The 27,106-nt window shown below is 53.7% G+C and overlaps 2 protein-coding genes across 17 annotated transcripts in view; one reads left to right on the forward strand and one right to left on the reverse strand.

The window, feature by feature from the left end:
* The window catches only part of MAP4 (microtubule associated protein 4), a 170,668-nt gene extending 164,015 nt beyond the window's left edge, over positions 1 to 6,653 (forward strand). For 8 of the 12 annotated variants that reach the window (XM_082637953.1, XM_082637952.1, XM_082637944.1 and 5 more), the window contains 4 exons: positions 485 to 566; positions 2,053 to 2,165; positions 4,049 to 4,238; positions 4,363 to 5,850. In XM_082637953.1, the coding sequence (XP_082494079.1) occupies positions 485 to 566; positions 2,053 to 2,165; positions 4,049 to 4,238; positions 4,363 to 4,370 (393 nt within the window). In that variant the 3' untranslated portion in view covers positions 4,371 to 5,850. Of the gene's footprint in view, positions 1 to 484; positions 567 to 2,052; positions 2,166 to 4,048; positions 4,239 to 4,362 lie in introns of all 12 variants that reach the window. The other 4 variants (XM_082637950.1, XM_082637948.1, XM_082637951.1 and 1 more) reach the window with 2 other exon arrangements.
* Positions 6,654 to 7,112: 459 nt separating this feature from the next.
* The window catches only part of DHX30 (DExH-box helicase 30), a 30,354-nt gene continuing 10,360 nt past the window's right edge, over positions 7,113 to 27,106 (reverse strand). For 4 of the 5 annotated variants that reach the window (XM_082637959.1, XM_082637960.1, XM_082637957.1 and 1 more), the window contains 18 exons: positions 21,611 to 21,741; positions 20,870 to 20,980; positions 15,011 to 15,312; positions 14,420 to 14,540; positions 13,525 to 13,674; positions 11,371 to 11,523; positions 10,228 to 11,064; positions 9,970 to 10,045; positions 9,780 to 9,884; positions 9,344 to 9,519; positions 8,940 to 9,146; positions 8,775 to 8,856; positions 8,511 to 8,704; positions 8,230 to 8,389; positions 7,958 to 8,115; positions 7,762 to 7,865; positions 7,545 to 7,684; positions 7,113 to 7,439 (listed from right to left, as the gene is read on the reverse strand). In XM_082637959.1, coding sequence (XP_082494085.1) covers positions 7,186 to 7,439; positions 7,545 to 7,684; positions 7,762 to 7,865; positions 7,958 to 8,115; positions 8,230 to 8,389; positions 8,511 to 8,704; positions 8,775 to 8,856; positions 8,940 to 9,146; positions 9,344 to 9,519; positions 9,780 to 9,884; positions 9,970 to 10,045; positions 10,228 to 11,064; positions 11,371 to 11,523; positions 13,525 to 13,674; positions 14,420 to 14,540; positions 15,011 to 15,312; positions 20,870 to 20,980; positions 21,611 to 21,741 — 3,461 coding nt within the window. In that variant the 3' untranslated portion in view covers positions 7,113 to 7,185. Of the gene's footprint in view, positions 7,440 to 7,544; positions 7,685 to 7,761; positions 7,866 to 7,957; positions 8,116 to 8,229; positions 8,390 to 8,510; positions 8,705 to 8,774; positions 8,857 to 8,939; positions 9,147 to 9,343; positions 9,520 to 9,779; positions 9,885 to 9,969; positions 10,046 to 10,227; positions 11,065 to 11,370; positions 11,524 to 13,524; positions 13,675 to 14,419; positions 14,541 to 15,010; positions 15,313 to 20,869; positions 20,981 to 21,610; positions 21,742 to 23,543; positions 23,930 to 27,106 lie in introns of those variants that run through there. The other variant, XM_082637956.1, reaches the window with a different exon arrangement.

Genomic DNA, 27,106 nt, shown 5'->3' on the forward strand with positions numbered 1-27,106 from the left:
AGGTGTGTGGGCTACACACCCTGGCGAGAGCCCAGCCGTGGAGAGGGACCTCTGTTGACTCCTCACAGGTCATCTCAGGGATGGCGCAAGATGAGCCTGTCACCGTTGCCGAGGACACGTGGTGGCTTGCTTTAGCAGCTGCCAGATCTGTGGCTGGGAAAAGTGCATTTCCCCAAGCTCCTGTTTAGGGAGAATTGCAGCCTTGTTGGAAAGATGAGCCAGAGTAGAGGCTGCTGTTTTGATGGTAGTAGGTACGCTATAGATGATGATTGAGCACATGAAGTGATTAGTGTACAGCTGATGGTGAGGTCCCTCCAAGAGGTGGTATGAAGAAGAGATGGAGTGAGGTTAGAGCCAGGGAAGGCTTTGGAGAAGGTGGCCTCTGACCTCGGGTTTGGAGACTATAAAGAGAGCATGGGTTTGGACCTGGCAGTACACCCTCTCTCTCTGAGGCAGTCATTTTTTTATGTGTTTTTCTCCTCAGGTTCAGATTCAGAACAAGAAGGTGGACATCTCTAAGGTCTCCTCCAAGTGTGGGTCCAAGGCTAACATTAAGCACAAGCCTGGTGAGTGGTGCCTCCCTTGTCCCAGGTTTCACCCCTATGTCTCTGTCCTTCCATGAAGATTCCTGGAGCCACACACCCAGGGCACAGCAGTAGAAACAACGTAGTCCTCAGTCCCTGTCAGGGAGGGGGTATTCTGGGCACTAACCTTTTAGTTGGAGGAGGAACAGTGTGTAAGGTTTGCCATTTGCACCAGCAGCATCTTGAGGACCTGCCGTGTGCATATGGCACTGTTGACCTAGGCCTAGGGGAAAGGTGCGCTATGGGCTAAGAACTCTTCTCGGCCTCCCAGGCAAGCGTTCAGGAGCTGGTGCTGAAGGAGCTCTGGAGAGTGGTGGCCGGGCCTTGCCTGTCAGCCTCAGGAGCAAAGGGTATTCCCGAGCAGTGAAGCATCCACCACCAGCTCCAGCAGGAGATAGGGAGCCATTCAGTAATGCCGCCTTGGCCTGCACATGTGGATCTTGCCACTACAGCAATGAAGACTCTCCTGCCAGCAGCACAGGTGGCCTGGCACCCCCGCGGAGGCCTGTGAGCCGCTGGCAACGTTGTCTGAGCAGGGCCTGCGTTCTTGCCTCGGCTGTACCCTAAGGGCCTCGTGTGTCCTGGACCCTGGGTCAGCAGCAGATTTGGGGCAGGGCCGTATCTGTAGCGGCAGGCACACTGGCTGACAGGTCTGGTGTCTCAGAGATCAGTCTCCACGCCACGGGCCAGTTAAGGCGAAGGCAAAGGAAACTCCCTTCCCTCTCAGCAAAAAGTGTCATCCATTTTAGAAGGTGTTCTGTTTAAAAGGATCAAAACACTTTGGCCCTTAACTACCCTTCATTTTTCCTTCTATCTGGAAAATCCACTCTTGTGAGATACCTCCTTCCCTAGTGACACTGAGTGACTTGAGGTCCAGTTTTTGCAAGGGGCCAGAAATCCAGTCGGTAGGATACCTGGAGAATTTGGCAGGAAGCTAGGTGTTGAGGTCGGTGATATGAGCCAAGAGGAGATGGGAGAATGAAGAAGGGCTCAAGGGAAAGCCAAGCTGAGGGCCCGGTTGGCCAGTGACAGTGCTTTTGTCCTTGATCCCGTGGCTTCACTCTGGCTGAGCTCTGAATGTTGCCTGTGTACAGACTGCCTCCCCTCTGCTCCCGTCTCTTGCCTTCCCTTCTTTTCATGACAGTGAGATTCAGTTAAACTGCTCACCTAGACCATACTCCATCCTGTGAGTCACTGGCTCACTGGTGACTTTGGGCAAGTCACTCCTCTCCTCCAGTATCAGTGCTGGCAGCTGGAACACCAGGATTCCAGGATCCTGACCCTGACCAACAGGGTGTTTATGAGGCTGAAAGCATGTGTTCACTGTGCCTCTTCCTTTGTCCTCAGAGCAGGTCACTTTTTCCCTATTTCTATACTGGGCACATCCCAGTCCTTGGCCAGCCTCCTGGCTTTGCCTGTAGGGGTATTTCTCTGCCACCCACAGTGACCCATTTCTGTTTCATTCCAGGTGGAGGAGATGTCAAGATTGAAAGTCAGAAGCTGAACTTCAAGGAGAAGGCCCAGGCGAAGGTGGGGTCCCTTGATAACGTGGGCCACCTGCCTGCAGGAGGTGCCGTGAAGGTAGTGAGTGGGTCCTGGTGGGGACACAGCTGGGGGGTGGGGTTGTGCGGCTGGAGTCTGGGTCCCAGCAGGTGGGCACCTGTCACCGCCCCTCAGTCTCTTCAGGGGTCATGTTTCACCCACACCATTGCTGTTTCCATCGTCTGTCATCAGTCCTGAGCAAGGCAGGAGAGGTGAAGAGGCCCCAGCCCGGTCACCTCTCACCTGTCCAGCTGGAGACGGAATGTTCTCCTGAGAGCCGTGGCCTGCCTTTTTGAGCCCATCTCAGCCATGTTCAGAGGGACAGGGCTGGAGTTCAGGTCCCCACAAGGCCGGGTTCTGTATGGTACGGTTCTCGCAGCACCTCCTGAGACGGGAGTGTTCGGTACCTGCTCTGTGTCAGGCTCTGTTCCAGGCCTGGGAGCGGGATGGCGCATTTTTAGCTGCCTGTGAAGGCAGGCCCGGCATCCACCCCCTCTGGAGGCCTGTGCGCACTTGGGCGGCGGGCTTCCCATCCTGGTTGGGCCTCTCCTCCCTCCCCTCCCCCTCTTCCCTCCGAGCTCCTTCCACAGTACCGTGAGACCTTTTGTCTGCCAAGATGCTGTCTGTCCTTTGTTCAGTGTCATCGGGTAGCGGGGGCCGTGGGGGCAGCGCCTTGCCGGCTTCCAAGCCTGAGGGTGGCTGCAGCTGCTCAGGGAGGGGTGGGCGAGGGAGAGGGGACGTGGGCAGTGCTCCGGGCCTTCCCCCTGCATCTGACCGCAGCGTGGCTCCATCCCAGCCCGCACTTTGTCCCGCCCCCCTCAGTGCTCCATTCTAGCCCGGACTAGCTCCCTCTGTCGCAGCCTCTCAGGACATGCTCCACACCTTGTGGGGGGCCGTTCTCTGGTCAGCACCCCCGGGGCATTAACTTGGGTATAGTCACTTGTCCCCGGCCCGTCGGCCACACACGGGCGCACGCAGACCAGGGCTCACGCCTGGGCCTTTCTGACCGCAAGTCTTTTCTTTACTCACATCACCTCCCTTTCTTATCACTTCTGGAACTATTTTTCTAACACAGAGGCCCATTTCTTTCACTGCTCTGATTTCTCCTGTTGTCGCCTTTGGGCGTTCCCGGTACGGGTGTGCCAGCTCGCCAGTGCCTCCCAGCAGCCCTCCCTCTTGTGCTCTGGACTCACACTGGGTGTCCACGGCCACCACAAGGTCTTCCTCGCCAGGCCCCCACAGTCTCCCTCACACCTCCTTGGACACCTTCTTCCCTCCTGTGTCCCCAGGCCCCAGAAAGGTGCCCAGCACAGAGGAGGCCTGTGTCAGGGGCGCATGAATGATGGATACACGGGCAGCGCTGCCCCAGGAATGGCCGAGAAAACCTCTCCGAACACTCGCACGTGCAGGGAGTGCCCTGGGATCCGTTAGGTCTGAGGTGGCGGCCTGCACCCCTCAGGAACTGGTTCAGGCTCCCGGAGCTCCCTAGCCCTAGTGGCTCCAGACCCACAATTTGAGATCATTCCTTAGTTTTTTTGCTAACCATCTGCTGTCATAAGTGTTTTGATCTGGCATCAGCCTTGTTGAGAAGCCAGGCACCTTTCACCTCTCATGTCAGAGGCTTCACGAAGCCTTTCGTCTCCCAGAGGAGGCTCTCAGAGCGTGTCACTAGCCAGGCTGCACTGCTGTACTGCCCCAGAGCCTGAGTTCTTACCCAGCACCCTGCCACCCAGGCCAGAAGTTGGTCTGGCGGTGGCGGGGGGTGGGGGGGCACCTGGTCTAGACTCCCAGGTGACTGTACCTTGAGCCAATGGGGAGCCGCAGCAGTGGGGGTGGGGACTGTGTGTGAAACCCACCACCATCACCATCCCACGCCCTCCCCGACTGACCCTGCACTGTCTCCCCCACTGTTTCATTTGTAGACTGAGGGCGGTGGCAGCGAGGCCCCTCCGTGTCCGGGCCCCCCAGCTGGGGAGGAGCTGGCCGTCCCTGAGGCAGCGCCCGAAGCTGGCGCCCCCACTTCAGCCACTGGCCTCAGTGGCCACACCACCCTGGCAGGGGGTGGTGACCAAAGGGAGGCCCAGACCTTGGACAGCCAGATCCAGGAGACAAGTAAGTGGCTGGGCTCGGCCTCAGGGCCAGCCAGGGGCCCTGCCACTGGCTACAGATTGAAACTCCTTTGTTTTCTGACCGGAGTGTGGCCTGAATTTTAACGAAGCAACCTTTTATTTTCCAGGCATCTAATGATGACATTCTGGTCTCGTCTTCCGTCCCCCGTGTTCCCCCTCTTGTCTCCTCCGTCACCCTCTCCCTTCCCTCCTCCTGTGTCACTGCAGATTGAGACCTACAGGCTGACGTTCCGGGCAAACGCCAGGGCCCGCACCGACCACGGGGCCGACATTGTCTCCCGCCCCCCTCCACTTCCCTGGTGGCCCCAGCTCAGGCACCTGGGCCCCTAGCTCCCTCTCCGGGGCTGCCCTCTAGGCCCCTCCCCCCCCTCCCTCCGGCCTCACTTGCCCGGGGTGGCAGCAGCCCCGTCCCCACGCTCCCTCCACTCCCAGCCCCAGGCCCGGCTCCCTGCTTGGCTCCCTGTCCTCACCGTTGCGCCGCTGCTCCGCGGAGAAGGTTGGGTGGAAAGTGGGGTGGGGAGGCTAGTTCAGGACCTCCCGGGATCTGGGTGGGGGGAGCCGGAGTCCAACCTCCTCTTCGTTTGTTTGGGTTTTTTGGACCAAACCCAAGAGAAACTGACATACCCTCCCTCTTCGCTGGTCCATCTGGAGGGAGGAGTGGAAGTGGATGTCCACGTGATGGCTGGGTGCTGACTGCGTACCCTAGAGCCTGCTAAGCCACTGCCTCTTCCTTTGACCCCAGTGGTGCCCACCTCGCAGGTGGCGCCAGGCACCTCTTGCTGCCCTCCCCCACGTCGGTCAGGGGCGGTGCTGCCTGTCCCCGCTGCTCCCCACACCTACCTAGCTGCTGTCACACTGTATCTTTTTCTTTTTTTTTTTTAATAACCTGAAAACCGGTGGAGTAGTTTTGCAGGTTGAAGCCATGTCTGAATGAAAGTCGTTGGTAGGTGTTAAAGGAAACAGGGAGGGGAGATCCTGACGCCTCCAACCGGGAGGTGAGGCATTGGAGGCTGCCCTGGCTTGGGCAGCTCGGGGGCCCCCGGCCCCGGAGGTGGTGTGGGCAGGGCAGGCGCAGTGGGGGGCTGTGGGCTAGAGGGCAGGCAGGGACCGCTAGGGGCTGGTCAGAGTGTGGACTGGTGGTTCTGGCATTTTGTGTGTATGCTGCTTTCCTTTTCTAACCAAGAGGCTGGTTTTGGCATCTATGTCTGTCTCATTCCCTGGGATCTGGTGGGAGACAAGGTCGGGCTGGAAAGGGCCATGGAGGTCAAATTCGTCCTAGCCTCCAACCTAGGACACTCGAGCCCTCAGTTGCCAGGGAGCCCGATGTGTTCAGAACTCATGTGGATAGTGGGGAATCAAGTCTGGAAATTTAAAAATAAGTACATGAGATGGGCCATCCAGGCTCCCTTACGGCCTGACTGGAGAGGGGAGAGAGGAGAGGCGAGGCCAGCCTAAGGGGTGTGTCCTGGTTAGGCCTGGTCTTGGGATGGCTGCAATGATAAGTCCCGGGAATTGTATTGACACGAAGATTCTTATTGCACTTGTATTTTTTGTATTAAAGTTTGCATGGTTTCTAATAAAGGATTAAAACGTAACAGTTTGTAGTGAAATGGCCTGGGAGTCTCCAAGGCTTCTCCTCTGGAAGAGCATTTTCTGCAGTGCAGACTTGGCCCCTCACACTCCCCACCTCCTCCTCTGGCATCCCTTGGCACTGAGAAGGTGGGAGCTGTTGACCTAGGATCAGATTCGAAGTCCATGTAGAGGGAGGGTGTCTGGGCTGGGCAGGTGCTCTCCCTTTCTGAGGTAGCATTTTCTCCAGGGAGGTTCGACACCAGCTCCCCAAGCACATACCGAGAAATTGCAGGGGTCTTGTGGAAAAAGCGCTCCCAGGGCCAGAGACTGTCCACACAGTGCTTCAACGGTGCCAGGGACATCAGGGCATCCGTGTTTTGTCTGCAAGAAAGGGTGAGATGAAACTGGGAGGAGCAGTGGGAGGTGGGGTGCCAGATGCAGTGGGGTGACAGTGCTGGGCCTAAAGGTACCTGCACCTGTGTTGATGCTGGGGTGGACAACAAGCTCTCGGTCCTTTTACTCCGTTGGCCAAAAGGTGGGGGTGGGAGAGGTGACCCCGGCGGAGAGCACTCTAGGGGGCGCTGGAGTGGTCGGTGTTCTGAAAGGTGGTTTGGTCACAGCTCCCTTGAAGGGTCCCACAAGCCAGAGAAGCTGAGAAGGCCGCCCTGACAGGTGGGACCGGAGGCCGTGTGTGCTGTGTTCTATTCTGCAGCCGTTGGGGCTGGAACGTTTCTGTACTTCCCCATTTGCTTATGGTTCAGCCGTTAACCATGTTGATCTGTGATTGTTGTTACGATTTCCAGAACAAATAAAGCTCGTATGTCCCCACCACGCAGGCCCTGTCTTCTGTATACATCCTGGTTGTCTACGTCTTCAGCATCCGAGGCCCCCACAGCCCCCAGCTTGTCCCCTCGCATCGAGGGACTGGGGTGCAGCGTGCAGTCTTGACCTCAGCCCCTCGTCTGTGAATCTGTGGCTGTGACCAAAGGTTAAGGCTGCTTGTGGAACTTCTCCCTCCCCCGTTTGCCTGGGTTAGCAGGTGGCAGCCAGCCAGAGAGGATCCACGCTGCGGGCCCTGCCGCACACACAAGGACACTGCCTCCCACCGCGGCTATGACAAAGACAACCAGACTGGGCCAAGCAGCACAAGCCAAGAACCCGCATGAGTGGTTCAAGCTCCTGAGGGCTGGGTTCTAAGCCCCTTGCTCTCCTAAGACTTTGGGGCCCTCCCTTCTGAGCCTTCACTCTTCCTCTTGGTTTGGGGAGCCCCAGCGGATAGCGATGCTCACAAGGGATAAATAGAACTTTATTTTAAATAAACATTTGCACTCTGTACATGGCCCCAGCGGAGACAGGGCTTAGTCGTCAGCTGTCTTGCGCACGTCAAAGCTGCCACAGGGCCCGCGCAGCAGCTCCGCCAGCAGCGCAAGCAGCTGCCCGTGCTCCTCCTGCACGCAGGGCGGCAGTGCAGCCAGCTCGCTGCGCAGGCTCCGCTCCACCATGCGGCCCAGGGCCCGGCGCAGCTCCCGCAGCAGCCGCACGGTGCGTGAGTCGCCCTCCAGCCGCAGCAGGTCGCTGTCACTAAGGGAGATGGTGGCCCGGCGCCCATCATCTGGAGGAAGGGAGAGACGCGGGGAGCCCGGGTGAGTGAGGCCGGACCCCTGAGGAGACAGAGCAGCAGGAGGAGCGGTGGGGCGGGAGGTGTGCAGGTACCCACCACGGATGTGGACGTCCCCGTCGGTCAGTAGCAGCACAGCTAGTGGGTGCACCTGGGAGGAGTCCCGGACAAAGACGCTGCCGTTGGACTTGACAGCCATGAAATACGTCAGCCATCGGCTCCGTAGCCGTGTGGCCTCCCTAGGGAACGAAGAGCTGGGTGAGGCCCCCTGCTGAACCACCCGAGCTGCCCCGCCCCAGCCTGACGGTTCCTCCACCTGTTAATGGTCGACTTGTGCAGCAAGATGTTGCCGGATTTGGTCCTATACGTGACACTGTTGGGCTTGAACTTGCCCTGCCGGGTCACCTTGCCCTGCCTCACCTGCAACGATGAAGGAGAAAGTGGGTGGGATGAGCAAGGAGCTGGGATGGAAGGAGAGGTCGTGGCCTGGGGCCCCCTCCCCGGGGCAGCACCTGGATGAGGTTGGGGTAGAGACCCGCCATCAGCACACCCTTCACCAGCTCCTCCTCCTCACTGTACTGGTTGCACTGGGCAGAGGCCAGGGTGCAGTCCGAGGGCTTCCCCACCAGGAAAGCCTCATAAATGTTCTCTGAGAACTGCTTGATGAGTCCTGGGGAGGCAAAGTCAGGGTGAACCTAGAGCCCCTGGTTCACAGCTCACGGTGCACCGGCCCAGTGCGAATGGGAAGGGTGGAGGGGCTCAGGGCAGCTCGGAACCCGCTGACCGTGGATGAAGCGCAGGCTGGGCGCATAGAGCAGGTTTTCCTCCAGGTAGTTCTCACGAGAGCTGCGGTCCTGCCAGCGCAGCACCTCCTCCCAGCCGGACACAGCCCGCACGAACGCCAGGTGGTCACTGCCACTGTCGTGGCTCAACAGTGCCTTCACCTGGGAGGGGAGGAGGGTGCCAGGGTCAGGGGGCAGGGACCAGAGGAAGCCACCTCGGGACCGAAGGGAGCGGAGGGCCGGAAGGGAGAGCAGAGGACCACGCAAAGGCACTGGGTCTGACCTTGTCCACCTCCGCCCGGTTCTGCAGGCTGCTGCTGAAGGGGTCCCGGGTGAGGCAGGAAACGACCACTAGCAGCGGGTGCAGGCAACGGAAGATGGCAGCCAACACTATGGCCTTGGCCAGCCGTGGGTCAGTGGAGATGTGGGCCAGGCGCTGCCCCAGAGTGGTCAGGTACTCCCGCTGGTCCAGCACCCCTGCAAGCTCAGCTGTCAGTCCCGCCCCTGACAGCCAGTCCGCAGCCCGGCCCAGCCCGGCACCACTCACCGATCTCCTGGAGCAAGATCACGGCCTCGTCCACCGCCTTGATGTTTGGGCTGTCCACGGCCTTGGAGAGGAACTCCACTGCCTACAGCACCAACGAGGCAGAGCCTGTTAGCCCGCACCCCACCTGCACGTTCCCAGGGCCCACCCCGCCCACCGCCGCCGCACCGTTTTCTCTGGCATGTGGATCTTGGCTTGCAGCACCAGGTTCTCAAGGGGCGTGCGCAGGATCTCCGGCACCTGGAAAGGGGCCATCTTCTCCAGCCGGCTCCGTGGGAAAAGGTGATAGGCAAAGCCTGACTGGCAGCGGCCCGCCCGGCCCCGGCGCTGGATCACGTTGGCTCGTGACACCCACACGGTCTCCAGGCAGGACACCTGGGGGAGGGGGCAGGTGAGCAGCCACACAGACCACACGCCTTCCTTCATGCTCCCCTGCGCCTGGCCTTCACCTCACTCAGCTCCTCAACTGCCCCCCACAGCAGGGACACTGAGATCCCACAGGTGTGGCCTTCTCCAGACACACAGGCCCAGGGTAGATCTGGGCTGGGGCGGGGCCAGGAGATGGGTGCCACCTTGGTCTTCAGGTCGTAGCGTTCCTCCTTGTGCAGACCGCTGTCCACCACGTGCACAATGTCATTGATTGTGATGGAGGTCTCAGCAATGTTGGTGGCCAAGACAATCTTGCGCACCCCAACGGGAGGCTGCTGGAATATGGCCTTCTGGTCCATCATGGGGATGTTGGAGTGCACTGGCAGGCAGCAAGAACACACTGGTTACGGGCACTGCTCCGGCCAAAACCTCCCCGTATGAGGGCAGGCAAGGATTTTGACCCTATTTTGATGAAACTGAAGTCCAGATCAGTAATATGCCCAGTAGAGGTCACAGAGCCAGCAAAAAAGTAGTGCAGCCTATTAAGAAACCCAAGGCCCTGAGCCCAGGTGAGTCACTCCCCAGGACAGAGGGCAAGCCTGGTGTCAGGGGCCACCATCCTTGCACACATGCTCTCACCTGGCAGGATGAGGTACTTGCTCTCATGCATGCCCAGGGCCTCCTGGAGGCGTTGCTGCACTCCTTTGATCTCCTGCCACCCAGGCAGGAAGCAGAGGATCCCACCTGCGAAAGGCCCCGCAGGCATGAGCTGGTGGTTCCCGGCAGATGGAGAGCAGGGTGGGCACGGGGCAGAGGAGAAAGCACCCACCTGGTTCCCCGCGGGCATCGATGTGCAGCACCAGATCAGTCACGAGGTCCAAATCGAGAGCGCATTCATCCTCAGACTGGGGTGGGGGAAGAGAGGCCAGTCACAGCCCCGGGACCTCCAACCCTCACCACACCCTTGTCAAGCAGGCCTGATCATTCCCATTTCTAGCAAGGAAACCAAGGCTTGGGAAGGAGGAGGGGAATCCATGGAGAAAAGCCCAGGAGCTGTGGGCAGGACGGGGCGGGCGTATCCCCTCACCTCGTGGTGCCGATGCCGGTGTGGGTACTGGTGCTTGCCCAGCTTGGCCAGGATATCCTCCAGGTAGTGCTCCTTGACAGGGTACATGAAGCCGGGCACCTTGATGACAGGGCAGCCACCAAAGTAGCGGGAGAAACGCTCATTATCGCCTGTGGCACTCATGAGCACCAGCCGCAGGGCCGGGTTGAGCCGCTGCAGGCCCTTGAGCAGAATCAGCAGGAAGTCCGTGTTCACGTCCCGCTCATGCACCTCGTCCACGATGACGTGGCTCACACCCTCCAGGCTGGGGTTGCTCTGCAGCTTCCGTAGCAGGATGCCCACTGTACAGAAGAGCAGAGCCCCGCCTCGGGCTGGAGGCTTGCTTTCCAACCGCACCTGGAAGCCCACGTTCCGGCGCAGGGAGGGGCCCAGTTCATGGCTGACCCGCTGTGCCACGGACACAGCCGAGATGCGGCGCGGCTGAGTGATGATCACGTTGCAGCGAGCACCTCGGCCCTCGGTCACGTAGCGCTCCAGCAGCAGCTGGGGGATGCGCGTGGTCTTCCCACAGCCCGTGTCCCCGGCGATGACCACCACCGGGTGCTGCTCAATGGCACTGAGGATGGTGTCCCGATGAGGGTCCACAGGGAGCTGGGGGGCCTCCTGCCAGACCGGCCCTCGCCGCCGCCACAGCTCCAGCAGGCTCTGGCTCAGACGCAGCTCCTCTGTTTCTGACAGGGGCACGTAGGGCTTGCCTGTGATAGGGTCACCCAGCGGCCCCGAGTCCTTGCCCAAGGGCAAGATGTCATCACTCTGCAGCCGGAGCTCTGGGGAGATCCATGAACTGTCCATGGGGTACTGGGGAACGGGAGAGGCAAACAAAATGGTGAAGAGAAATACCTTCTTCTCATTTACCCACAGCCAGCCAGCCCCTCCACATAATTCACCTTGGCCAGAAGCTATGGCCCACCCGCTGGGCCGGACTCAGTCCTCAACTGCCCTGGGACCCTCGTGGGCAAGACAGGACTGCTCAGGGCAAGGGTGCGCCCAGGCTCCATCCCCAGTGGGGAAAGCGGGGAGTCACTACCACCTGCTGCAGATGAAAGCTTTTGGTCTGGGTAGATGAAGGCGGGCAGGTGAGGAGGAATGTGGGGATTCTCTTACGTGGTTCAGGAAGGTCTCTATCTTGCGGAGGATGGGTTCAGGCACCTGGATGGTACACGGCCGGCGCTGGGTCTCACCCAGCTCGCGCAAGGAGGCCAGGTTATACATGGCGTGGGTGAGCGGCTCGTTGTTCCGGTCCACCAGGCCCAGGCTCTGCAGAGGGGACACGGGCGGCTGGTCTATGCCTATCTCTCCAGAACTGACCCAGACCTGCTCAGAAGCTTGAGAGAAGTCGTGCAGGGCAACCTCTTTTCTAAGACATTTTTGGGTTTGGGCCGATATGGTGCAAGAGGGAGAAATTAGGAACCAGGAAAATGTTAGGTCTCCACCAAAAAAAAAAAAAAAAAAAAAATGTTAAAAATGATTCAAGCAAAACCAGACCTGGCGTGTCTGAGTGTTACAGCCCCAACCCATGCAGACGGGCGCCACAAAGAATCCTCTCCCGAGCAGCCGGAGTCCCCACAGCAGCCCAGGCTCACCTCCATGAATCCCCACCTGAGACAGGCAGGCCAGGCCCTGAGCCACCCCGGAACCCAGTCGCAGGCTCCTGTGCCTTCACTGCCCGCCCACCCCAGCCATCCCTGACACATTTCACGTCCAGCTGCCACACCTCCACCTGTCTCTGCATGACACCCAGTCCACCGTACAAACGTACGTGGAAGTTCCCAGAAATACCTACTTATGCAACTTGATAAAATAAACCACTGGAAGGGAAACTCTGTTTTATTTCCCTATATGCCCAAAGCCACCCCACCAGAAATAAGACAAAGCATTCCAACACATTGGGCAAATGTGGAAAACCAGTCATTTTCCCCTATAGTCTGTCATGTCCGGATTCCGCACACCCTCCAAAACCCAGAGCAAACACTCCCTCCTTTAAGAAGTCTACCTGCACAGGGGACCAATCCCCCTCCCCCGCCTCCTCGTGCCAGAACAGAAGAGGTGCCAACAGGGCCACCTTGCTGCAGGGGAGGCCTCTGTCCTTTCCTGGGACTGTGAGAATTTACCTACAGCCTCTCTGACCGGGGGCAGTCAGCTGCTCTCAGAACACTGCCGCCACCTAGAAGCTTGCTCCTTCCTGAGACAGGCCTCTAACATGCTGAGGGTCTTCTTCTCATCACTTTTTTGTCTGTTTGTTTTTGTTTTTTGTCAATGCATTTATTTTTCAGTTTCAAGCTGTAACGGTGGCTTCATAAAATCAGTCAACGAAAAGTGATTTTTTGGGGGCAAATGCAGACTTTAGCAGATTGAACAATGGTGACAGGTGCAATCTTATTCCAGCGTTAGTTTTCACAAATTTGAATTAAATGCTCCCAGGACAGTGGAAATACCCTCCTAAAACAAGAGTTCTTGGGAACAAGTTCATCACTGTTTTTGTCTATCAAATTAAAATTCAGGCTTCCTCAAAGTTCTCCCAGTTAGCCCTAGTTCTGTCCTCTTGAGCCACAGGTAATGACACATCCATTCCCTCTCACCACTTACCTGAGCCCATCCCTCTTCAGTTCTCCAGGATCTTGTTACCCCTCACTATCAGCTCTATCTAAAATTCAGTTCCCAGAGCCAAATGTACACCAAAGGTATATCCGACCATTCAGAGTAAACAGGGGCTCCTTCCTCTCTTATTCTGCAAACCAGACCCCCACGGGTTCAGGTAACTCCCACAACTGGGCTATCAGCTGACCTCCAAAGCCACTTCAAAATGACTGCTAGCTGTAAGCCCCACTGCCTTCACCTGGATGTTGATCCCTTCAATATTCATCCTAGATGAACGTCGCATGGTTTGTTTTGGCCACAAAGCCCAAGTTATCAAGATCTTTCTAGATACCAAGTCTGTCCCTCAACAGAGACATCATTTCTCCAGCTCCATACCATTCAGAATGATGAGCATGTCTCCTCCTGGCTTCACCCAGGTTCCAGCCAACAGTGCTGAAACGGCTGAGCTCATGGGCAAAGCACCTCCACAGGGACTGTCGAGAAGCCCTGGAAACAGCACCCCACAGCCTGACAAGCAAGGCTGGGACACCAGATACTTATGTGCCCAGGCCAAAAGCCTGGCAGTGGTAGATTTCATTTCCTGGAAAAGTGGACCATTTGCCAAGGGTAGCAGTGAGCTCCAAGGCATCTCATGCATCACACTAAGGACCTTGCACTCACCTTCAGTTTCTTACAAGCCAGGGCTGCCGCCTTATTCTCTGCCTCTGCTTTGCGACGCCCTTTGGCGACAAAGGTCATGGGACAGGGCCAGAGTAGGGTGAGGGTGGACAGCTTGGTCTTGGTGCCCACAGTATGGAACTGCATGAGGTTCTACACAAAGGGCAAGAGAGATGGTTACAAAAAGGCAGGGAATGAAAACATCCAGGAGTTCTCAGAATGCCAAGGGATACAGAGATGGATTTAACCCCCATCTGAGCAGGTACCAAGCATCAGCCACAAAAGAAGTGCCACTGGACAGGCAGAAGCCAGCTCTGTGGGGCTGCAGCTCCCAGATCCTGGCCTTGCTTCTCTTGTGGTACCACGATTTCACTGCAGGAAACGGCATCTGGGCAATGCCACTACCTGCCCTCCTAGCCCACTGTCCTCTCAGCACTTTCAAAGCAAACAGGTGTGATGGTAGCTGCGGGTTGAAGCTGTCAACACAAGCTAAGAACCAAGCACATCCGGGGGATCAAAAAGGCCTTGTACCTGGAGAGAAGCTGTGCTTAACCAAAGCCCCTCAGCCTGACAACAAAGATGAAAACCTCAGCAAGTCAGCCACCCCCTCGCCAAACCCTCCTTTCCTGCCTGCAACCCTTGAACAGATATAGGTCTTCCACTCCTACAGTCCCCAGCCCCCTCCCTGTGCTCCAGTGTTCTGACTTCCAATCTGTCCCTGCTGCTTCAACCCTCCAAGGACCCGGAGTTCCCCCAGCTGGCCCAGGCTGGGCTTGGAAAATGGGCATCTTCGGCCCTCCCATACACCTGTAGTCTCCCTCCCACCTGGTCTGGAGGAAAACCAGACTTGACCAAGCCAGCTCCCCAGTCACACATACTTATAGGAGACCCAGCTCACCTTGGCTGTGGAGGACGATGTCGCTATCTGAATCACCTTGGCCAGAAGGTTCTTGGGAAGCGGAAACTGGGTCAGAGCCCTAATAGCACTGTCGTCATCTGTCATTTCAAAGGAACCCCCCCTGGGAGGACCGAAAGTTTAGGTGAAAAAACACTCTCTCTTCCTGGGCCAATTTCACCTGCTCTGAGACCCAGGGGCTAGGATGCTGCATAGTTGCAGGAAGCTGGGGCATTTCCACTTGGCCTGTGATCCTCTCACAGACACAAAGCACACCTGGCACTCCCTCAGTTCCCCCAAACAGATAGGAGGGTAGGGGCAGGGGGCAGGCAGAGTAGTTACTGGGCCTCTGAAGGACCCAAGTGTGAGCTGGAGAGAGGGTCCGTGCTGCTGCTTCACAAAAGCCCAGCCATACAGTACATGGCCACAAGTGGCTTTCCCCAAGAACAGGTAGATGTACCAATGAATAACAGAGACACGGACTGAGATGTGGGGCAGGGGCCCTCCCATCTCAGAGAAGACTCCCTGGGAACACGCCCCACCCCATGTCAAGGTGCAGCCAGCTTCCCCTGTATTCCCTGCCCCTGGCTGTACCTCGAATCCCTGAGTGGGGTGTGGGAGTCCTGCTGGGCCATAGACAGAAATTCAGTGACATCAATGGTCCCCTCTTCTAGCTCTTCCTCCTCATCCTCCTCTTCCTCCCGGCCCAAGGAGCGGGATAGGCCCCCAGGTCCCCCTGGCCGGATGCTCTCAGGATTCAGCTGCCGCCAGGAAGTAGGTGGCATGGTGGGTTCTGGGCGCCACCAGCTGTCAGCCGGAGAGCCAAAGCGCTCAGCTAGCACGCGGTATTTGGCTGCATCAAACAGCTCATTCCGGGGACCCAGCAGACCCCAGCCCTGGGGAGAAAAGGGGCGTCGTGAGGGCCCATACCACCCTCACACCTCAGGCTGCTCGGAACCTGCCCAGTTACACCATAAGTCCCTCATGTGTGGGAGCCATGCTTTTTCACCTGTCTACTCACCTCAGGCCCTAGTCCAGAACTGGGCACAGAGAGAGCACTTAACATGTCTAGCTTCAACAGATGAAAATGACAAGGTAAATTCTTACAGCTATTAAGACAAAAGACCAAAGAAACAAAACAAAACAAAGAAAAACCCCACAGGGCAACAAGAAGCAGATGCATTCACAAAGTGATCTAGAAAGCTTCAGTGAGTGTAGCAATTAGGAAATATGTCGTCTACACCATAAAACAGATATACCTCTGACACAAGAATCCTATGCTGGGAACATACTCTAGAAATCACACCAAACGTTTTTAAAGCCAATTATACAAAAATATTATTTTAAAATATATTACAGTTTCATTCTTTTCTAGAGAAAATCAAATAAGACATTTGCCGAGTCTCTAGCATGTACAAAGCAACATGTTTGCCACCCCGGGCACCATCAGGAGGGATGAGACCTGGTCTCTGCCCTCAAGAAGCTTAGAATCTAAGAGGCAGGAGAAAAATGCAGAAAAACAGAGTCTAAAGAACAAAAAAATAAGCAAGAAGCTAGAACAGGAGTAGCACGTGAATAGAGCACAAGGTCAAGAAATTCAAGTTGGGAGTGGTAAAGACAACATGGGTAAGCCAGGCGCATCAAGAGGGTTTCAGACATTACAGCCATGTGACAGTGGACGGCAGGTGCCAGAATCCAGGCACCGCTCCACAGTGCGGCTTCAGCCACACCTGACTTGTAACAAGCTGAGGAGTGACCACTCGCTTCTTAAAACTCTGTCCTCAGGGACTTCCCTGGTGGCTCAGTGGTTAAGAATCCGCCTGCCAATGCAGGGGACACGGGTTCGATCCCTGGTCTGGGAAGATCCTACATGCCGCGGAGCAAATAAGCCCATGAGCCACAACTACTGAGCCGGCGCTCTAGAGCCCAAGACCCACAACTACTGAGCCCATGTGCTACAACTACTGAAGCCCGCACACCTAGAGCCCGTGCTCCGCAACAAGAGAACCCACCACAAGAAGCCCATGCACTGCAACAAAGAGTAGCCCCTGCTCATCACAACTAGAGAAAGCCCGTGTGCAGCAACGAAGACACAACACAGCCAAAAATAAATAAAATTAAATCTTTAAAAAACAACAACAACTCTCTCCTCAGATTTCTGAAAGAACCAACTGTAATTTTTTTTTTTTGAACCAACTAAAATTTAAAATGTAATCAGGTAGCTAGTGGGAAGCAGCCACATAGCACAGGGAGATCAGCTCAGCGCTTTGTGTCCACCTAGAGTGGTGGGATAGGGAGGGTGGAAGGGAAACACAAGAGGGAGGAGATACGGGGATATATGTATACATATAGCTGATTCACTTTGTTATACAGCAGAAACTAACACAACGTTGTAAAGCAATTATACTCCAATAAAGATGTTAAAAAAAAAAAAAAAGTAATCAGGAAGGGACTTCCCTGGAGGTCCAGTGGTTAAGACTTCGCCTTCCAATGCAGGGGATGTGGGTTTGATCCCTGGTCGGGGAGCTAAGATCCCACATGCCTCACAGCCAAAAAACCAAAACATAAAACAGAAGCAATATTGTAACAAATTCAATAAAGACATTAAAAATGGTCCACATCAAAAAAATCTAAAAAAAAAAAAAAATGTAATCAGGAAAATTCTATTCACAACAGCAACAATAACCATAGCCTACCTAAAATGAACTTAAAGGAATAGATTTACATATTCTTTAAAAGTATAAAACTTGGTAAAAGGACACAAAGTATGGGAATTCCTGATGATGAAACTTTTTTGCGTAAAGAGACAAAAGCCTCCTAAATTAACCCATGTAACATAACTCCAATCAAAGTCTGGACAGACTTTTTGGGCACTTGACAAATTGTCAAATCTGTGTGGAAGCACAGATGCATGAGAACAGTAGGATTCTGTGACAGAGAATGTGAAAAGGGCACGCCACACACATCCACACGCATGAAAGCACAGTCACTCAGGGCAGGGCAGTACGGGTGCCTGGCCCAAGGCTCAGCCTCCACGCTTCTGCGTCATGTCACCGCCTGCTTACAAGGACGATCTGATTATACAGAAAACACATACAGCACCCTCCCCCTTGGCCTTCCCCAGGACGCCAGCATGCTTTACCTCCCTGCCTCCCACTCACACCCGCCCCCCAAGGCCATGAGGTGTTCCTGATGATGAACACCCACCCAACCCGCTTCCCTTCCAGGGCTCCCCGTGCTGGCTCATGCTTCCCCACCAACCCACTCTTCCTTCCTCCTCCATCTGACCAGTCACTGTCTTTTCCAGCTCTTTAATATCCCCAGAAGAAAGCTCCTGCACCGCTGCTGCTGGCATTCTCACCTATCCTGTGCCCCCATCTCTGGTCTTGCCTGACCCCACTGCTTTTGGGGACTATTCCTAAAGGCAAACTCAGCTGTGTCATTCCACCAATTACCACCAGTCAGCAGACATAGCATCCACAGGATCAATCAAGACTCCTACCTGACACCCCTAAGGGCTTGATGTTCTGGCTCCTGCCCACCTGTTCGCACCATCGCCAAGCACTCAGACCCACGTTCACAATGCTCTAGTTGCTCGCGTGCACCCTGGTTCCATGCCTCTGTGCCCTCTATCTGGAGTGCCCTCTCCACCCCTGTCCCTGGAAAACTTCTACTCACTCTTCAAGAATAGCCTGCTTTATTCAGGAGGCTGAGGTGCACCTCTCCCCTCATGTGGGTGCTTCCTCTCTGGGCTGTGGCTGCCCCAAGAGCACCTTCAGTCACCTCTGTGCTGCCAGCACCTCACAACAAGCCTGAGGGCAATGCTTAAGAAACACATCTAGTTTGGGAGGAAAAAAGCTGAACAAATTTGAGTACAAATATTGAGCAATGAATGGGCTACACACTCCAGAATATATAAAGAACTCCCATAACTCAACAACAAAAAGATTTGACTAAAAAATGGGCAAAGGACTTAAAAAGACATTTCTACAAAGAAGATACATAAATGGCCAATAAGCACAAGAAAAGATGCTCAACATCACTAATCATTAGGGAAATGCAAATCAAAACCACAATGAGATACCACCTCATACCCATTAGGATGACTACTATAAAATAAATAAATAAAATGAAAGAAAATAACAAGTGTTAGTGAGGCTGTGGAGAAATTAGAACACTTGTGCACTGTTGGTGGGAATGTATAATAGTACACTATGGAAACAGTGTGGCAATTCCTCAAAAAATTAAGAATAGAATTACCATATGATCTAGTAATTCCAATTCTGGGGATTAAAAGCAGGGTCTTGAAGAGTTATTTTTTCACTGCAGCCTTATTTCACAATGGCCAAAAAGTGGACCCAAGAGTCCATCAATGGATGAATGGATAAACAAAATGTGATATATACATACAATTGAATATTATCGGCCTTTACAAAGAGAGAAACTCTTGACACTTGCTACAACATGAATGAACCTTGAGGACGTTATGCTAAGTGACAAACCAGTCACAAAAGGACACTGTGTGATTTCACTTATTTGACAAGTAGTCAAATTCGCAGAAATAGAAAGTAGAATGGTGGTTGCCAGGGGCTGGGGGGGAAGGGAGGATGGGGAGTTGTTTACTGGGTATAGAGATTCAGTTTTCCAAGATGAAGAAGTTCTAGAGACTGGGTGCTCAACAACGTGGCTGCACTTAATACTACTGAACTGTACACTTAAAAGTGGCTAAGATGTTAAATTTTATATTTTGTGTATTTTACCACAATTAAACAAACATACAAACAAAAAAGGCTATGAGCATAGATAGAGAACAGAGAACGGGCTGGGGAGGAATGTGATCACAACTTGCTGCACATGGTCTTGATTTAAAGTGCCTTCTACATCCAGGCAGAAAAGCATCCTCACCCTCGGCACTAGAGACATTTTGGACCAGGTAATTCTTTGTTGTGAGGGGCTGGCCTGTGCATCGTGGGACGTTTAGCAGCATCCCTTGCGTCACACCAGGTAGCATTCTTCTCCTTGTGGCCGCCAAAAATGTCTCTAGACGTTACCAAATGTCCCCTGGAGGGCAAAATCCCCCTGAAATTGAGAACCCCTGAGGTAGAGGTGCTCTAAGGGAGATGGCGGTTTCCAAGACATTCAACACAGAAAGGATGGTTGAATTTCTGAGAGAGAAGATTTCCCCAGGCAGAAGGAGTACAGAAAAAGGAGATGTTTATAGAGAGTGGGAGAGGAAGAGAAGCCTGGAGTGACCCAGAGACAAGGAAAGCAGGTATAACCCAGGGGCTGAGGAAAAGATGCCCCGCAGTGCCAAAGCCACAGACCATTCAAGCAGAGCAAGGACTGAGGAGAGGCTGGTGAGCCTGGCAAAGCTGCCCCAGTCAGCCAACAATCACCAGGCACTATGAGGATGTGAAGGGAACCAGCAACCATGGCATGGGCTATGATGCTGGAGTGGAAAGAATGCAAACCACAAGCACGGAGAGCTGTGTGCAGGGAAGCAGGGCCTGTGGAAGGGGTTAGAACACTGAAGAATTTTTTTTGGCTGTGCCACACCGCTTGCGGGATCCTAGTTCCCCCAACCAAGGATCGAACCTGTGCCCTCGGCAGTGAAAGTGTGGCATCCTAACCACTGCACCGCCAGGGAATTCCCCAACACTGAAGAATTTTTGATGCTTACAGAAAAGAATCAGATGAGGAAAGATCTGAAAATTAAATAAAAGCGTGGGAGACAAGATGGAGGAGACAGAGAGGACAGAGAAAAGAGAAGGGTCGTGTGGGAGACCAGGACAGGAAGAGGAACCTTGCCTCCTCAGACCCAGGAGGAGCAGTGACAATGAAGGTCTGCAGACCATGAGCGGGAGAGAAGCTGAAGGAATACAGCTTTGTCCTTGTCAAGAGCAAAGACCTAGGAATGTGAGGAAGATTCAAGGTTGGCACAGCCATGAAGGGAGCCAATTAGGGATGGAAAGAAAGGCTGGGAACAACAATGAAGGTCTAGGAAATGCTGCGCAATCAAGAACTGAAAGCAACCCACGTCCAACCACTGGGAAGTGAGAGAAGTGACTATTATTCTTCCGTTGTAAGTAAGAGAGGACTATGTGGCTACAAGGAAAAACCTAAATACATGAAATAACAGGGAAAGAAAAACAGAAACCAAAATAGAAGTCTCACCATGGTGCTGTACAGAGGGAGTGTTCTCCATAAAGGGGTTCTTCTCTGTGGTTTTTGAAACCACAGAAAGTAGATAACTACAGTGGCAAGAAAATAATATTAATCTATTCCATCACTGGCTGAAGCAAAAAAGGAACCACAAGGTGGGAAGGGCTTAGGACAGGTGAGTGGTTGAACACCCTGCCAACCTAAACCTAGGTGCAGCTGACACCAGAAAGACCTCACTTCAGGAAGCTCTCAGGAGGGAGGTTTGCATGGTTTTCACTAGGGGAGGGTCACCTTGAACAGCTGGCAGGCCGCAGCCGCAGCCTGCCTCTCAGCGTCGATCTTCTTGCTGCCATAGCCTTCTACCTCCACGCTCTTGGGCCACTTTATGTGGAGGGTGACTTTCTGAGGAAGAGAAGAGAGAATCAGGACCGCTGCATCTCTAGACTACAGAGGTATAACAAACCACATGGAGAATCAACAGCAAAGCTGGAGACCTCACGGCAGCAGGCCTGAGTGCAAGACAGAACCCCAATCCCATCATTAACTCCTTGGAAGGCTCAGACTCCCCCACCCTCAAGCCACTGTCCCACCTCAAGCTGTTTTGCTTCTTCAAAGTGCCATGTTCTAGCCAGAGGGCAAGGTGGGACCCATCTTTATCCTTAAAATTTTTCATTCAGAATGGTTTGCCTGCATGCTTCCTGTGGGTCCCAGGACCTACACGGCTCTAGGAGCAGGAATTATCATCAACTCTAACCCTCTACAGTTCCAGTTAGTTGGAAGGGACCAAATCCAGGGCCCAGTATAGAGGCCTATCTTACACAAGATAAGAACATCTCACTTCACTTGCCCGTGTTCCCCTTCCCTAAACCAGGCTCTTCTCCAGACTTAGCTTTGCTCTGAGATTCTCTGCTGACCATTCTCAATTCAGAAAACCCACTCTATGGCCTCCCTGACAAGAAATCTGAGAAAGGAGCAGCCAGTCTCCTTCCAGAGAATCAGACCAACATGTCTCCTTGCCACCAGCAGAGTTACCTTTTTCTTTGGTCCATTTGTGTGCACGTAGACCAATTTGTCTTTTGCATGTGAGATGCCAAGGGCTCTTCCAATCACACTGTTGAGAAGATTTTTGGGCTGTGGAAACTCTTTTAATAGGTCCCTAGAAGCTAAGAGAATAAGAACAAAAGCATTATAGTTGTGCTTTTTCTTCTAAAAACTCCATGGGGTGTGTATCAGGACAACCCTGGACTGGATACTGAGGATGTTGGCTCATGATCCCAAACCACCCAGGAGCATCTTAAAAAGGAGGGAGAATGACTTCAGGGTTTACAGGGGACAGTGGGGCTAGAGCCAATGCACGATCATCTCCTGAAAGAGAAGGGCCAACGCCCCCCACACCACAGAGGGGAACCAGCCAGGATCCTCTTCCCCACCCAAGCTCCAGACTTAACACATCAGCTACAGAAGCCTACATGGCAACAACCCCCCCCAATCTGATGTCTGAAAGAACGCACTAAACAAAAAACAAAATCAACCACACACACACAGTGGAGATCAAGACAATGCAAGGGCCCTCCTAAAATAACAGACACACAACAGGGAGGATTGGCTGCAGAGTCTGAATACCAGGCCCCAGTCCTCAACTCTACCTCAACACCATGCAAAAGGCCACCCAAGAGCCAGATTATGTGTAGGGACACTGATTAGAGACCTCCTTAGCTTAGACATGGGCATGAGCTATTCCTCCCGGGAGTTCACTGCAGTGAACCAAGTGGAGGCAGGATGCATCAAACACCGTGAGAAGTTGATTGCACTTTGGATTAATCCCAGAGCACAAATGGGTGAGGTGTCCACCTAGAAGCAGCTTGTGCCAAACACAGGACTTAGACCATGAAGAAGCCTGCTGAGAGTGGCTGAAAACTAAAGGAAGAGGCCCAAAGCACCAGAGTGGACCTTCAAGAGATGCAGAGTCAGAGACCAGCAGAAGGGATGGGAAGCCTTTTCATTCTCCACCCCCAGTCTCTAGCATTATAATTCAGCTCCAAAAAGTAATTTTGTAGGGGGTACATATATGCACCTGTGCACCTGCATGCATCAATCGTAAGTCACCTGGGGAGCTTCTTCACAGCACTGCCCACCCTGATCCCCACAGGGCACTTGAGAATGGCAATGATGTTAGGCAAGTCTGTTTTTTGAAAAAGCTCCTCCAGGAGTTCTGCTGTAGCTCTGCTGCCTGGGTTGAGGCTACTTCCTTGGAGCAGACTCCTGTGTCAACTGGCCAAGAGGGAGGAGTCTGCCTGGCCCTGTCTCCCTCTAAATGTTAACTTGTAAAGCAACTGAGAATCGAGTAGTCGAGAAACAGTATGTAAGTAGCCTCAAAGGGGTTCCATCCCACAGGACGACCCAACTTTAAGTAGCCCACTAGACACACATATAACAGCAGACGTGCCCTGGTACCCCCTCCAGCTCTATAGGGCAGAGGCTGGCTCTCTCTGTCCATCCTTGATGGGCAGGGATGCTCTTACCAGTTTCATTTCCTGCACCCTTCAGAAGGCACCGCGCTGGGGTCCACTAGAGCAATCATTCTGTCTCTATTCGAGATTCTGAAGTCTCAGGTGTATTTTGAGCTCTTTGCCTTTCTCACAACAGCGAGGATGTGCTTAACCTTGATGCTCTAACCCTTGCCACCGACCTGGCAGGAACTGGACGTTTACCTGTTTTCCCCAACTCCCTTGTGGTACGCACCTATCACCTATTGTTGCAAAGTGCAAGCGCTCCAGTCCCAGAACCTCCGCGCTTGGGGACCATTTGGGCCTGAGCCACACTGAGCTTTACAACAGCAGGGCTCCAGCCCGCCACTGAATGGCGGTCTCAGCCATACAAGAGAGGGCCCGACCCCAGCCCGCGCCCCTAGCTCTGTTATCCCCCGAGGTCAAGGGCGTCGCAGCCTGGCTGCCTCTGCCCTCACCGTTCACCATGCTTCCGTCGCCTTCCCCAGGCCCGTCGGGGGCCGCCCCCGCCTCAGCCTCAGCGGCCGCCTTCGTGCGGTCGGGGTGGATGCAGCCTGTCGAGAGGCCGCGCGGGCGTCCCTGTCGCCCGGGGGTGTAGGGAGCCAGCGGCCGCAGGCGCGGAGAGACGCCGGCGGCCAGCGCCATGAGTCTCCTGGCGGCCGCCATCTCGCTCCCGCCCGCCCCCGCGACTCCGGAGCCCGGCAGGGACAGGATAGAAGGACAGGAGCGAGCGGCCCGGGCGCCGCGCTCCCCCTGCCGGACGGGCGGACCCGGGACCGAGCCGAGATGGCTCCCGCCCCACGCAGCCCAGGGCCTCCAGCGCTGCACGCTCCAGTCAACCGGTGGGCCGACCAGACCAGGGCTGGAACCCTGCCGAAATCACTCCCCCAGTAAATCCAAACCACAGACTCGTCATCTGAAGCTGAGGCAGGAAGAGAGAGTGGGGTTTCTTGGGAAATAGTACAGGCCTTAGCTTAATGTCCATCCAAGGAAATGAACTTGAAGTTCCCTCTAGGTCCTACCCATTGCGGATAAATACCTCCCACATGCCTTTGCAAATTGGTCTGCACTCCCAGCCAGCAGAGCGTACGATCATTGCTAAGCTGGGGCACAGCCACCTCATTTAATGGCTTACAAAGTAAACCTGGTGAAGAATCTGGAGCCAGGACAGGGAAGACCTCTTGAACATAAACAAACCAGGTTTACTCTCCAGAGCTGGAGTCAAAGATGTAACGTACCCAACTTGGACACTGTGCCCAAGAATTGAGCTGTTCCTGCAGTGAAAGTCTGAAGCTGCTGTTCCATGCTTGTTTGAAAGCCAGATGGGATTCTGCTTCCAAACTACTACACCTGGGTTCTGGCCAGGCTCATTCCTCTTCCTCTTCTGGCACTGAGGAGCAGGGTTTTGGGTCAGGTGGGAATCAGACTGGATCTGCATGTTGGGGCAGCGGCGGTGACAGCAAGGGCCTCAAGGTCTCAATCCCTTGGAAGGAGGCCTTGGTCAGAGGTTGGCAGTGCAGTTGGGGTGCAGCTGGCAGTGGGGGGCTGTTTGTTGTTTGTTTTATAATTCTAGATGTGATTCCGATGATCCCCTGAAGAGCTTATTAAAACATTACTGGGAGCCCCCCCGCCCCCCCAGAGTTTCTTACTCATTAGGTCTGGAATAGGGCCCAAGATCTGCATTTTTAACAAGTTTCCAGATAATACTGAGGTTGCTGGTCTGGGATCACACACAGAACTGCTGGCCTATGGCAAGAACATGGGATTTGAGTCATAACACTTGGGCTTAGACCCAAGTCTACCACGTGCCAGCTGTGAACCTTGGGCCATTTTATCACTGGGGGAAATTAGGACAAACTTGCTCTACTCATTTGGTATGGCTGTGGTTAATATAAAATCGGAATGTTTGGACGGGGGCTTTGCAGAGTGCTCTGACAGAGACGCCTCTGAGATCTGAGACAACAGGGGACAGGTCCCTTAGAAGCAGACCCAGAGCAAAATGGGGCAGCTTCAACTCCTGCTCCTCCATTCCCTCCTCAGTGGGTTTTTAACCAGGAAAGGGCAAAAAAGGGAAGGTGGCCCTGGCAGCAATGGTCTGACGTCACAAAGGGACATCACCATCCATGTCAAACACCCCTACCCAGATCATCCATATAGGGATGGCAAAACCCTTGGGGCAGAACATGATTTACAAAGGCTTTGAATTTGGCCAAGTGGCACTTTAATTTGCCAAAACCTAAGGCATCCACCCAGCTTCAGGAGTACTTTTCAAGGATTGTTAGCAGCCCAAATTCCCTCAAAAGAATCCAGAAACTTAGCAAGCTTGGGAGTGGCAGCAGTAGCTGAGGCCAAATTTGGAAAATTATGGCGTCTGAAAGCTGAAGGAGGCAACAGCCGAAACCTCATCTGGAAAGCAGGGCCTGGGTCTCTCTTGGTGTTTCAGGAAGCCCTCAGAATATCACTCTGCTCTGACAGCCACTTAGGCTAAGCCTGAAATGCTATGATTTCATGGATTTGCTTCCAAAGGGGCCAAAGTGGAAAGATACACACAAAGTAAGATTGTCCATGAGCTGTTCATTGTTCAAGCCAGGTGATAGGTACATAGGGATTTACTATACTATTTTCTCTATTTTAGAAAACATATTTCAAACAGATATTTGAGATTTTATGTATAAAAAAAAAGGTCAGGTGATGCCAACCAACTAGTTGGTTCTCTGGGCGCTCTTTGTCCCCTTTTCCTATTTCATTTACTTCATCTGGGTTCTAACAGCTGGTGTCACCTTGAGCATATATTTCACCTCCGCAAACCTCATTGCCTTTTGTAAAATGAGGGCAACTCTTAGACCAGCTCTTGAAACCATTCTGGTTCTGTGATCTCCCCATTGGTCTAGAGCAGGGGTGGCCAAAGTGTAGCCTGAAGACCAAACCCACCCACTGCCTGTTTTTAAAAATAAAGTTTTATTGGAACATAGCCCTGCTCACTTGTTTCTGTATTATCTATTACTGCTTTCATGCTATAATGGCAGAGTTAAGTAGCTGCAAGGGAAACCATATGGCCTGCATAGCCTGGAATGTGTACTCTCCGATCCTTAAAGAAAGCTTGCTGACTCCTGCTTTAGAGGACCTTGAAGAAAGTTAAAGAGGCTCAGGCATGCCCCTGGTTCCTTTCCACCAACATTAAGCTTTCTCTTCCACTCTCCATTCTTTGGGGAGAGAAAGTTGACTCCTCTGCCTGTGAAAAAGAAGGGAAGTTCTGAAAAAAGGAAGGGTTTACTGGCTCAGAGATCTCACCATCACTTCTGGATCAAGAACAATGTCTGGTACTCAAAGTGCTAAACAATGACATCTAGAAGCACGGAATTAAGGTTAAAGGATCTTCTGAATACACAGGAGGATGTTATAGTATTCTAAACTTTGGAGGCCCCAGGAAAAAGCAACAGGAGGAAGCCCAAGACAGTATGGACTTTGGGCAGACCAGAGAACTTCTGGAGGGAAAGTGAGAGGGACCACTGACAGCTGAAAAAACCAGACGTCTCAGCCAAAGTTCTGTCAACTTAATCATAGTTAGATATTTTATGGATGGTCAAAATGGCAAGAAATGGTCCACCTGGTTGGCAACGAGAAAGGTAAGGGGAACAAAAAAAAAGAAAGAAAAAAGAAAAAGAAAGGTAAGGGGACCTGCAGGGGCTGGGTGGCCACCCTGACCACCCGACACATTCTCACGGCTCTCCCATCCATGTATGTATAGCCCCAAGGTCCCTTGAGGTAAACCACCACACCAGGAGGTGATACGTCTATATCAGGGAATGGACAGGACCAGTCCTGTGGTCCCCAGAATCCTGCCAGAAGGCGTGTTATCCCATGTTGCTTTCTAGCTGCTCTACATCTCAGATCTGCATGGGTGGGGAAGATTCGCAGGGGACGGTTGGGGGCAAGTTTCTTAATTTATTCACCCTTTACTTTGGAATGTGGCCTTGGTAAGAGGTTGGCCGTAGAGGGAAGGGTAGATTGGGAAAGGAGG

This window comes from Mesoplodon mirus (genome assembly GCF_964341445.2).
Source record: "Mesoplodon mirus genome assembly, chromosome: 12".
In the NCBI taxonomy this organism is placed as follows: domain Eukaryota; kingdom Metazoa; phylum Chordata; class Mammalia; order Artiodactyla; family Ziphiidae; genus Mesoplodon; species Mesoplodon mirus.